The sequence below is a fragment of the Rhineura floridana genome, chromosome 11, assembly GCF_030035675.1.
Source record: "Rhineura floridana isolate rRhiFlo1 chromosome 11, rRhiFlo1.hap2, whole genome shotgun sequence".
Taxonomy (NCBI): Eukaryota; Metazoa; Chordata; class Lepidosauria; order Squamata; family Rhineuridae; genus Rhineura; species Rhineura floridana.
The window spans coordinates 39,552,759-39,566,060 of NC_084490.1; the positions used below are offsets into that span (position 1 = coordinate 39,552,759).

The 13,302-nt window shown below is 43.6% G+C and overlaps 1 protein-coding gene across 1 annotated transcript in view; it reads left to right on the forward strand.

Moving 5' to 3' along the window:
- The window catches only part of KCNA7 (potassium voltage-gated channel subfamily A member 7), a 35,357-nt gene extending 22,332 nt beyond the window's left edge, over window positions 1–13,025 (forward strand). The window contains exon 2 of the mRNA XM_061589661.1: window positions 7,666–13,025. Within this exon, the coding sequence (XP_061445645.1) occupies window positions 7,666–8,541 (876 nt within the window). The 3' untranslated portion in view covers window positions 8,542–13,025. The remainder of the gene's footprint in view (window positions 1–7,665) is intronic.
- The last annotated feature ends 277 nt before the right edge of the window (window positions 13,026–13,302 follow it).

The following is a 13,302-nucleotide window of genomic DNA, read 5'->3' on the forward strand; positions in this document are numbered from 1 at the left end:
ATTAAATAAATAAATATGGACGTTTGCTCACAATCCATACTGGGTGATTGTTGGCCAGCCATATATTTCTCAGCCTAGCTGATCTTATAAGGTTGTTGTGAAAATAAAATGGAAAGGGAGGCCCATACGTGCCACCTCGTGTGGAGGTGGTGCCGTTTTGGATGCATAAGGCTTTAACTTGGAGAAAAAGGTCACTATTAGTATGTAGGATGTGTTCTGGATTTTAGAGAATGGTCTCTAAAGGCAATGGATGTAGTTCCCTCTCTAGACTACAGCTAAGTAAATCTGGGGCTTGTCAAAAAATAGATAAGAGATTGCTTGAGTTGACAGTTCAATGGAGTCCGCTTTGAGCTCTCTGGGAAATGATAGGTACTACAGAAACAGCACAAGTTGCATAGAGAATGCAGGAATTCTCTGGAACCAGTCAGAATGATCTCTATGACAAATGTAAAGAAGCTCTGTTTGCATTTCACGTCCTGATCTACCAGTTTGGGGAAAATAAACCTTTAGGGTTGTATTTTACTAAGTTACACTCAGAGTAGAACCACTGAAATTCATGGATCCAAGTTAATCATGTGCATTCATTCCAATTGGTTTACTCTGAGCATAACTAATGCTGGATGCAACCCTTAGAGCAGGAGCAGCCTTTGCCTCTCCAGATGTTGCTGAACTACAACTCCCATCATCCCTGCCCATTGCTTGCTGAGGCTGATGGGAATTGTAGTGCAGCAACATCTGGAAGGCCAAAGGTTCCCCATACCTGCCTTAGGCTGCAATCCAATACATGTCTGCTCAGAAGTAAGCTCCATTGGGTTCAATGGGACTTACTCCCAGGTAAGTCTGTATTGGATTGTAGCCTTAGTGTGTTCTACACATGTATGTCAGACAGACTGAGCTAGTCCAGGGGCTATTCCGAGTCTGAACAGGTCTAAGAGCTGAGCTTCACCCCAACTCACCACCACACACCTCACTTGCTTGCAAAGCAAACAAGCCCTGCTTACTTAGTGAACAGGAGTCAAAATTAGCGAGCCAGGAAATAAGAGCTGACCAGAGGACAGAGCCAGGAGAGACATTTGACCTTGACATTCGGCTTTTCTCCAGACTTTAGAAACAGCTTTGATTCTCCCTGGGAATATCTAGGCTAAACTGGTGTACCCCCTCTCACTACCTCCCACTCGCTGGTTCCCTCCAACCACTGCCTTGAAATAAATCTGCAATACATAAACCTTGATATTTTTCTCTCCCTACCTCACTGTGGACCCCAATAACACCAAGGGCCCACCTAACCTAGTGTCCCCTTCCTTCCTTTCCTGCTCTCCAGGTCACAACCAATCCAGGTGTGTAGGCCTCTTGTATGTGTTTACTCACAACATATAGAATATTTGAGTTATGTGAAGCCACTCCCTTTGAAGAAATGAAAATGACTTTATTTGAAAGGGTACCCCAAATGTTTTGTGAGTGTGTGCTGTCTTCCTCAGAAATCCACAGGCTTGATCCCACTGAAAACTGTGTCTTCTAAGTCATAGAATCAGTCAGTTTTGGGCTGCTTACACACCATGCATTTAAAGTACATGGCTTCCCTCTAGGGTTGCCAGGCTCAGGGTCGGAGACTGATCCTGTATCTTTAGGAGAAGAGAAAGTTAGCCAAGTGCAAGTGTTCTTGCAATACTGTAATGGGAAAACCACAAGGTGGAATTCTCCCATCCTCCTGCACAACTTTTAAAGATACAGAAGACCTCTTGGAGGCCAGGCCTGGGAACCAAGTTGCAACCCTACTTCCCCCCAAGAATCCTGGGTACTGTAGTTTACTCCTAACAGAGCTGAAACTTCCCAGTACCCTTAACAAACTACAATTCCTAGGATTCTTTGAGGGGAACTATGTGCTTTAAATGTGTGGTGTGTATGCAGCCTTAGAACTGGAAGTTATCTTAGAGGTCATCCAGTCCAGCTCCATGCTCAATGCAGGATGTACAATGAAATATGCATATATAGCCTCTGCTTAAATACCTCTAGTGAAGGAGATCCCACCATCTCCCAAGGAAGTCTGCTCTACTGTGAAATAGCTCTTATCATTAGGAATTTTCTACTGATGTTTAGCCCAAATCTGCTTCCTTGCAGATTTCCTTGCAGTTCTTGTCCTCTGGAGCAACAGAAATCAAGTTTGCTCTCATCCTCTGTGTGACAGCCCTTCAGATATTTGAAGACAGCTGCCTTGTTCTCCTTAATATTCTCTTCTCCAAGCTAAACATACCCAGTTCTTTAATCTGTTCTTCATAGGTTGTTCATGGATGTAATTCCTCCAAACAGTGGAGACTGGTGGCTCTGATGTCAATGGGGCAGTTTTAATGCCCTAGGTTTTAATCCAAACTTTCAAGGAGCTATCCAAGGTGCACTAAGCGCCATGAAAATTCAGACTAAAACCCGGAGTGGATTAACTGCCCCACAAACAGTGGAGCCACCAGTCTCCACTGCCTCCAAATTGCTTATTCCCAGTAATGGGTAAACACTAGCCACGGAGACAGAATGGTAGACCTAAGTTGCTTAGCACTACTCACTTGCTAACATATGAGAGACAAAATAAAATAAAAATCTTTTATTGCATCTTTCTAGTTTTCTTGTATATACATACCAGAAAAGTACATTTTAATTTTATTTATGTACCATGTTTATATATATTGCTTTTCAGTTCCAAAGATATTCACAGCATTAAAAACATAATACCGTCAATTCAAAACAAAAAGTTGGCCATCCAACTGAAGCATTTGGGGTGAACAATAATACTTAATATTTGAATAGTGCTTTTATGTGTTCAAAGTGCTTCCCATGTGTCTTCTAGTTATAGTCCTTTAAAAGCTTGGAAGATTTCTTTTTAAAAGGAATAAATTACAATTATTGTTACGTGGCCCCCACGTAACCATTACAATTACAATTGTTCTGAAAGGAATTGATTACTTTAGTATTATTGAAAAGTAATCACTACAACTGCAGTTAAGTTACTTTAAAAACAAACTAGAGTGCCTACAAGGTGCTAGCCTTGGCTGCTGCACACCTAAGTAGCCTAAAACAACATTAAAACACAGAGGGTAGTAGAATCATTGTTTTTATCCATAAGATTAACAGAATGGCATAACAGAATCTCATATCTACTCCCCACCGGCAGCAATGATGGACGTATAAAATGTAGCCAAAAATATTATTAATTGTAATAGTAATTAATTAATTCTTCACAAGCCTCTGCCCTATTACAAAATTGGCTATAGTGGTGGGGGGCATGGATGGATTGAAATGGGTTTGTTTTGGAGCTTTGGAAGGAAGGAAGGAACTATATAGAACAAATCTCCTGTCAGCAACTAAAGCGCATGCGGAGCTCACCCGAGCAAGCAAACATTATTAAGGTGTAGGAGGTAGGCTGGCTAGATAGCTAGCAGTGGTGATCTCTGTGCTGGCAAAGGAGGAGGGGAGGGAGGCAGAGGCCACAGATCAGAGCTTTACGTGTCAAACCAAGTGCAAACCCCCACACACACACAATCTCTCAGCCAGCAAGTGTTGTCTCTCACTCATCCACCTCCCAGACTCTGCCTTGCCACCAACTAAAGCACACACCTGATGGACTGCCTTCAAGTCGATTCCAGCTTATGGCAACCCTATGAATAGGGTTTTCATGGTAAGCAGTATTCAGAGGTGGTTTACCATTGCCTTCCTCTGAGGCTGAGAGGCAGTGGCCCAAAGTCACCTACCCAAGCAAATATTTTCCCTTGGGGTGCAAAAAAAAGTTGCTGTTGTTGTTATGTGCCTCCAAGTCGACTACGACTTATGGCGACCCTATGAAGCAGTGACCTCCAAGAGCATCTGTCATGAACCACCCTGTTCAGATCTTGTAAGTTCAAGTCTGTGGTTTCCTTTATGGAATCAATCCATCTCTTGTTTAGTCTTCCTCTTTTTCTACTTCCTTCTGTTTTTCCAAGCATTATTATCTTTTCTAGTGAATCATGTCTTCTCATTATGTGTCCAAAGTGTGATAACCTCAGTTTCATCATTTTAGCTTCTAGTGATAGTTCTAGTTTAATTTGTTCTAACACCCAATTATTTGTCTTTTCTGCAGTCCAATGGTATCCACAAAGCTCTTCTCCAACACCACATTTCAAATGCGTTGATTTTTCTCTTATCAGCTTTTTTCACTGTCCAACTTTCACATCCATACATAGAGATCGGAAATACCATGGTCTGAATTAGCCTGACTTTAGTGTTCAGTGATACATCTTTACATATGAGGACCTTTTCTAGTTCTCTCACAGCTGCCCTTCCCAGTCCTAGCCTTCTTCTGATTTCTTGACTATTGTCTCCATTTTGGTTAATGATTGTGCCAAGGTATTGATAATCCTTGACAAGTTCAATGTCCTCATTGTCCACTGTAAAGTTGCATAAATGTTGTCATTACTTTAGTCTTTTTGACGTTCAGCTGTAGTCCTGCTTTTCTGCTTTCCTCTTTAACTTTCATCAGCATTTGTTTCAAATCATTATTGGTTTCTGCTAGTAGTATGGTATCATCTGCATATCTTAAATTATTGATATTTCTCCCTCCAATTTTCACACCTCCTTCTTCTTGATCCAATCTTGCTTTCCGTATGATATGTTCTGCGTATAGATTAAATAAATAGGGTGATAAAATACACCCATCTCACACCCTTTCCGATGGGGAACCAGTCGGTTTCTCCATATTCTGTCCTTACAGTAGCCTCTTGTGCAGAGTATAGGTTGCGCATCAGGACAATCAGATGCTGTGGCACCCCCATTTCTTTTAAAGCATTCCATAGTTTTTCATGATCTACACAGTCAAAGGCTTTGCTGTAATCTATAAAGCACAGGGTGATTTCCTTCTGAAATTCCTTGGTCCGTTCCATTATCCAATGTATGTTTGCGATATGATCTCTGGTGCCTCTTCCCTTTCTAAATCCAGCTTGGACGTCTGGCATTTCTCGCTCCATATATGGCAACAGCCTTTGTTGTAGAATCTTGAGCATTACTTTACTTGCAAAAAATAAGTTAAAACACTGCAAATGCAGCAAAGTAGCCAGTGAGTACAGCAGAGGGCACTTCATGCACCAAGTGCAAACACAGTATTCACTCACATACACACACACATGTGTCATCGTCTCTCACCTCCAGTTTTTCATCTCCATTCTGCTGGTGCCTTCTCCTCCTTCATCCACATCCTTGCACTCTGGCTCCTTTCTCCCGCCACTCCATTCTTCACCACCACCATCCATTTTTTAAAACTATTTTTTTCTCTCCACTCCACCCCGTCTCGCTCTCTACCTCTTCCCTCATCACCTTCTAAACACCCACAGAGCATGAGGGAAGACTCACGCTGCACAGAAGCCGAGTCTGAAGCACATGAGTTTCATCCATGAATCAGAGGAGCAGAAGACTTCCCCTGCTCCCCCGCCCAGCAATGCCCAAAAGTAATGGTGGAAGCATTACAATTACACCTTAAAAGTAATACAATTATTCCTCTTTCTATTACAATCAAAATGTTTAAAAATTACCCACTTGTTCCTCAAAAAAGCAATTGTGCCTCCTAACAAATTACTTCCAAGCTAGTCTGGATCCTTACAATGGCCCATTAAGATAAGTTAGTGTTATTTTCCCCATATTGCAGAAGCTGCGAGTGACTTGCCTGTGTTCACATCAGTTCACATCAGTGGCAAGATTCAAACCGGAGGCTTCCAGAAAGACATGGACAAATCTGCCTGTTTTGGTTTCTCATTTCCAGTCTTCAGTTTTCCACATTTCCACATCAGTTTGTGATTTACATTAAAAAAAATTTTTTTTAATCCAGCAGCATTTTTGTATGCATTTCTCCTGATACACAGATTTTTGAAGCAATTCTGTCTAATATACACATGTTCATGTGCAATTTTGCCTAATATACATTTTAGCAAGCTGTTTCCCCTAATATAATGTATTTTGTGTGGTTATTTCATTAATATATGCATTTTTGTACACACTGGTTGGAGAACTGCAATGCAAAATTTGGAGAAGTGCAAATTTTGAAGGATTTGGTTTGCAAATTGTTTTGGTTTGCTTATTGTTTTTGAAAGTGCAAATTAGGTAGTAGGTTCACATTAAAATGAACTAATTTCTCCTCCACCTACTTCCTGATTCACAGCCCACTCTTAGCCACTATACTATGTGCTCTCCCCATCTGTGAGCACCCCACAGTGATAGCCAAGAACCAATGTCTGTACCCATAGCTCTCTGTATCATGCACATGCCCGCCTCTGTTACCTGGCCACCTCGAAGACAGCTGAATAGGTCATGTGCATGAGGTGGTGTCATACAGTACAATGTGAAAGTACAGCCTGAGCTTCTCTCTGTGGTGCACAAATTGTGTGATTGTGGTGTCTTGTATAGAACAGGAATTATATGGGGGGTTGTGGAAAACTTTGGAAAAAGCAGGAGCTTGTCAGTGTTGATGTGGGGGATTATGAAGTGTTTGAAGTTTCTAAGCTAGTAAGAGAAGACTGGATGGTAGGGGACAATGGCATAATTAAACCTGCTGATCAAAGGTTTCTTAATGTTCTAGACCAGGAGTCTCCAAACTTTTTCTCCATGGACTCCATGATTTCCCTGCCTCTTGTAGCAGTAGTAATGCGCTGTGCTAGCACATTATGTCTTTTAATTGTATTTTTGTAATACAAAAATTGTATTAAAAATTAATTGTAACATGCGGTTGACCACCTGAATGAAGCTTGCAGACCACTGGGGGTCCATGGACCACAGTTTGGGAACCCGTTCTAGACCAGGGCCTTGTTCCACATTTTTCATTCCTTCCATCCCTGGCTTTCCACTTTTCTTATTTTTATATGTCAAAGTTGCTCTTTTATGCTACCACCGCCAAAGGTCAGCTTTGGTCTGTTGCTTTTTTGCTCCTGCAGTCCCTTTTGCCTAGCACTAGCAAGTTGGTTAGGCAGGCTGCAGTATAGCACTTGTGGCTAAACTGGGGATTTGTAGGCTGGCTCTGTGAACATGGGGCTGCTTCCCAGACAGAAGGGCCTTTCCCCTGCAGCCTGTAGGGCAGGGGTAGGCAATGTGAGGCCCTCACCATGTTGTGGACTGCAACTTCCATCATCCCTGACTGTTGGTGATGCTGTCTAGGACCAATGGGAGTTGTAGTCAATGACATGTGGTGGGGATCACATTGGCTACCCATGCTGTAGGGTAAAAAAATAGCATCCTTGGCACTCCCATCAGCATCCTTTGGTAGTACCATGAACATATGCTTCACATGGTGGGCCAGCCATGGCCCTAAGGTGGAACTGGCATGAGTGCTATGGTAGTGATATGGACTGTATTTGTGGCTATGATGGTGTTTGTGGAAATTGGGAAGAAGACAGGATGGCTTGTGTGGCCCTTTTCAGTGTTTGAGGAAGCAGTGCAGTGGTCCTTGGGAAGAGATTGACTGCGTGACACAGATACACCCAAGGGGGCAAGTGCTGGCATCTTAATTTGACGAAGTGGGTCTAAATACTCACTCTTGATTCTAATGTTTTGTACTCCAAGGCTCAGTTTTCAACTCTTTTCAGGTTTTGTAACAGGCCATGTTAACATAGTCATGCCTTAACATTTATCTCCCCCCCTTCTACCCCTTCCTGCTTTCCACAGCTTGTTCATCATCGTTTGAATAGCAGCATAAACCACACCCTGCCGCCCCCAAAGCCCCATTCAGAAGATCCTTTCTTCATCGTAGAGACCGTTTGCATCTGCTGGTTCTCGTTTGAGCTCCTGGTACGGTTCATGGCCTGTCCGAGTAAGCCAGCCTTCTTCAAGAACATCATGAACATGATTGATTTTGTGGCCATCATCCCTTACTTTGTGGCTCTCGGCACTGAATTTGCACGCCAGCGGGGCGTGGCCCAGCCTGCAATGTCCCTGGCTATCCTCAGGGTCATCCGGTTGGTGAGGGTCTTCCGAATCTTCAAGCTCTCCAGGCACTCCAAAGGCTTGCAGATCCTCGGGCAGACACTCAAGGCCAGCATGAGGGAGCTTGGCTTGCTCATCTTCTTCCTCTTCATTGGAGTCATCCTCTTCTCAAGTGCTGTCTACTTTGCCGAAGCTGACTATGACAACACAAACTTTACCAGCATCCCTGCGGCCTTCTGGTGGGCCGTGGTCACCATGACAACCGTGGGGTATGGCGACATGTACCCTGAGACTGTTGGCGGGAAAATTGTGGGCTCCCTGTGTGCCATTGCCGGAGTACTCACCATCTCCCTCCCCGTGCCTGTCATTGTCTCCAACTTCAGCTATTTCTACCACCGTGAAACGGAGGGTGAGGAGCAAAGGCAATACATCCACATCACTACCTGCCCATACACCCCGCCACCATCCCCTGCTCCTGCCGCCATTCAGGAGGCCCACCTCTGGAAGAAACACCATGAGGATACCTCACTAACTATGCCCAATTCGGAACTGCTCGATGGCATGGTGCCTATGGGAAACTCTGAAGTGCCCAACAAACGTCTCGTGACCCAAGTGTGACCCTCCTCATTGATCCAAGTGACCCTTCCCCACATCCTGGCCTGACCAGCCCTGCATCTCAGCGTCTTAACTGGAAGGCTCTGCATTTAGAAACAACAACAAACAGGAAAATTAGCCAAAAAACACCAGTCTTTGGTTTGGCTTTCAAACCCAAAAATAGTATATTGAGTTCAGAGCAAACCTTTCACATCACTTTTGGAGAGGGGACCTGAGGGAGAGACAGCTGTGGCTAAATTTGGGATGGGGCAAGTCACAGTGGGTTGCCGCCGGAGGTGCCACATGGTGTGGGGGGGAAGTGAGTCATGTGGACTAGGTTGCAAGGAGACCGGTCCACAAACAGACACACCCTGTTGCTCTGCTCCTTCCTTTATTGGTTGAGGGTGCAGTCAGTCCAGAAAAAAGTACTTCCTCCCCCCCCAGCTCCTTTGACTCCCCTGTCTCTGCCTTGTCACCCGCCACCACCTTTCTGTGACTCAAAGAGCCCCTGGCATGAAGATGCCTCCATGAAATCACAGCAGTGTGTTCTTGGGTTACATCTGCTGGAGCACGCAATGGAACATACCCAGAGCAACCAGGCCCCAAATAGCAAGAGTGGGGATAAATAAGGGAAAGCAATGAGTCAGCCGCTTGTAAATCAGGATATCACAGTGTGATCACACAGAGGGGGAACTGTAAATACATCCCCAGGATGCAGCCGACTGCTGCAAAGGAGTTGTCAGCCTCCATCTGTCTGATTTTATAGGATCCTTTTCATTGAGGATCTACAAACAGATGGCTATACTTTGTTTTGCTGAGAATCCACATTGGAAGGGGTGGACATGTGTTAATTTCTTCGGCTACAACTAATCTGGAATGCTTACATAACTTATATAACTTTTTGTTTTGTTTTGACAGATCATTTTCATTTCAGACTCAGTCCCAAACCATCCTTCAGTTTCACCTGAAGCAGTAAAATGCCAAGCATGTCACCTTCTTCTGCTCTGGAGCGCCCTCCTTGGACGGCAGCTCATCAGCACAGCCCACCCAAATCTTAAATCCCACATTCAGGGCTGGCTCTCTACTTACCATTAGACAGGGTAGGGTAGCCTAGATCAGGTTGCAGATTTGGCTGGTACCCATCAAAAGGCAGCAACTGATCAATTATTGAATTCAGGGATGGTTAACCTGTGGCCCTCCAGATATTGCTGGACTGCATCTCCCATCAGCCCCTGCTAGCACAGCCAATGGTCAGGGATGATGAAAGTTGTAGTTCAGTAACTTCTGGAGGGCCACAGGGTAGCCACCCTGATTTAGTTTACTCTTATATGTTTACTACTATGGAGAGAGGAAGGGAAAGAGTACTGTCTTTCTGCCTCTGGCTCCAAAGTGTCTTGAGCTTCTTCTTGTGTAATCCAGTGGAATCTCCTTATAACTGAGTCTGACTAGACACTTCTCAGTACGGTAAAAATTCTCTTTTATCCCCAGACGACAAAATCACCTTCCATTTCAGTTTAGTCATTTTCAAATCCACTCAAAGTAGACCACAGCCCCTTCCATCACAATCTGGCTAGCTACAAAATACTCAGCGGTGAGCTCAGTTTAGTCTTCTGCCAGCCAGAGCCAAGCAGCACCCTTCACTTCCCAGAGGGCAGAATATCTGCTCTAATAAGTTCGTCTCTTTTGAAGTCATCCCCTGTGATCAAGCTGAGATATTTGTGTGGGAGAGGAAAGTGAAGTGGTTCTCAAAGTCTTAACCCAACAAATATCCAACAAACGATCTGTACTCTCCCAGCTACATTCTTTGTCTTAATATATATTGTTTCCTTTTCCATTAGTCTTAAGTGCTGGGTAGAGTGAGACTCAGGGACGTTTACATTCAGTCAACAACAGTGACATTTTCTTCCAGCAAATCTTAAGTATTGTTGCATAGGGAATGTGAAGCAAAAATGAAAGAAACAAATCCATTACCTACTTGGGCTTAATAAAGCTGCAACGTCCAAGACTTATGCCATAAGGGAATAAAAGCTACTGTGAGTAATTTGTGTGAGTACGTTACAGATGTCTAAACAGAAATGCAAAGCAGAGCAATTACCTAAGAAAATAGTGATTGTTGTGGCACATAAAGGTAGTGTAGCAGCTATAGTTACCCTAATACTATTTTCCCTTTGTCAGCCGGATTTTGATTTACAAGGTAATTTGTAGGTTATGTAAGAGTGTTATTCATGCTGCAAACCTCAGTAGGTGAAGCTTGTAACTATGGTACAGGGCAGGACCCCATGACCATTAAGGGCTCGCAACTGTGCAAGTATGAACATAAGCAGAGTTTCCTGGATGAGGTCAAAAGTCCATTTAATCCAGCATCCACCAGGCCAAACCGATGTCTCTGGAAAGCCCACAAGTAGGGCATGGCAAAACAACCTCACCTTCTGTGTTCCTAGCAGTTGGCATTTGGTAGTACGCTGCCTCACTTGATGTTGCAAGTAGATAACCAGCCATTGACAGAATGATCCTCTCTGAATTTGTCTAATCCCTCTTTATCCATTGTTACTCGTGGTCAGAGTAGACCCATTGACATTAATAGTCATAACTAACTTAGGTCTGTTAATGTCAAGAGCTTAATTGGATACAACCCAATGGCATCATGGGGTAATGCAGATAATAATACCAAAAATCAATTACGTACCATGTGAAGTTATTACTTCCTTTCATCTACTATGAATCTCCCACAAACAGTTTCATTGAATGGCCCCTGAGTTCTTATGTTCTGAGAGACGGAGAATAACTTCTTTCTATCCACTTTCTCCCACACCATGCACAAATGCACTTATTACAATGAAAGTGGGTATAAGAGAGAAAGAGTTACTCTAATTTGGGCTGCCATCTTATTTTCTGATGGATGCTCTGTGCCTTTAACAGAGGAGGAACTCCACAGTTGCATGGCATACATTCAATTATGTAGCAGCTACATGGTAGCTGTTTAAAAGCCTCTATCAGGATCACAAATATAGGTGGCAATCATCTCTGCAACAGCTATGGCCTTGCATGTCTGTTGTAATCATTTTGAGTAGCACATAATTTCTCTGTATAATTTAGGTCACATCTGCACCTTATATTTAAAGCACTATTATGCTACTTTAAACAGACATGACTTCCCCCAGAGAATCCTGGGAACAGTCATTTGTTAAGGGTGCTAAGAGTTGTTAGGAGACCCCTATTCCCCCTCACAGAGCTACAATTCTGAGAGTAGTTTAACAATCAATCCCTCTTCCCAGGGAACTCTGAGTACTGTAGCTCTGTGAGGGGAACATCAGTCCTCTAACAACTCTCAGCATCCTTAACAAACTACAGTTCCCAGGATTTTTTTGGGGGGAAGCCATGATTTTTGGGGGAAGTGATATCATAGGGCTTTAAAAGTAAGGTGCAGATGTGGTCTTAGTAACTGCAGTGTAATTTGTGTACAGAATAGTTGCACTGTTGTCGCTAAGCAAACTTGTGCTGGCTGCATTGCTGTTGATATTCAATTACCTTGCAATTATTACTCTGCTGTTGTGGACACATGAGTAACAGTTTAGAAAATAGTTATAGTTCAGAAGGCGGAAAAGTTATAAAGTTGTGTGGATTCATACAACTGGGATCCACATGGAAACTTACCACATAGGAAGGTGGTCGTCTGTTGCCCCCAGATTCATGATCTTGCATTCACCAATATCATGTGAGACAATCCTATTGTCCTGGTCTGCATCATCCAGACTGCAGTGGGGAATTGCAACATTGAATGCTTTCCCATAAACATTTTCCTGACATGTATGGAAGAAGGGTTATAGACTAGCTTTCCCCTTGAAGTGCTAGTTGTCTGTGTGCAGATCTCACCCACCCACCTACCCTGGAAACATTCAAACATGCAGTTCAAAGTTGCTATTTTTCACTTGCAATCTTGTCCAGGAAAGGCCATATCATGTGATTCTACTGCATGTGTAGTTCACTTCTAAGTTCATCATTACCCTTAAAAGGTGGCAAGTGGAACTGAAATGATGATGAATTTTTTAAATGCTGCATTGTAAATGCCTTATGTGCACCTACACAAAAGCTGTATTAGAGATTGGCACTGCTGTGTAAGAAGTAAGAATACAATGACATGTGTGTAGCTGAGACTGTTTCTGTGAATAGGTGCTATTGGGAGTACTTACTATAGTAAATAAGACTGCCAGCATTCCCCCACCCCCATAGAGGCCCTGGATCTTTAGCAGTTGCATAACAGGTAGAAATCCCACAGGCAAAGCTGTGCCTGTTAAAGATACAGGAACTCTGCCATAATAAACCCCTCATTAATAACTGAGATATTATACAACTTTTGTGTATGACTGTAACAACAGCAGTGTACATTACACGTGCCAGTAGTTGCGAGAGTTATTCATGCATAGTAACTGTAGAGCAGCCTTTCCCAACCAGTGTGCCTCCAGATGTTGTTGGACCACAACTCCCATCAGCCTCAGCCAGCATTGCCAATGGTCAGGAAAGATGGGAGTTGTGGTCCAACAACATCTGGAGGCACATTGGTTGGGAAAGGCTGCTGTAGAGCATGGAATAGTAATCTGCATCTGATTTACTCCATAGTGCAGGGATAGAGAACCTGTAGCCCTCCAGAAGTTGTTGGACTCCACTTCAGCCCATCAGCCCCAGCTAGCCTGGCCAGTCATCGGGGATGATGGGAGCTGTAGTCCAGTAACATCTGGAGGGCCACAGGTTCCCCACCCCTACCATGGCAGCACCTTTAAGGCTGCA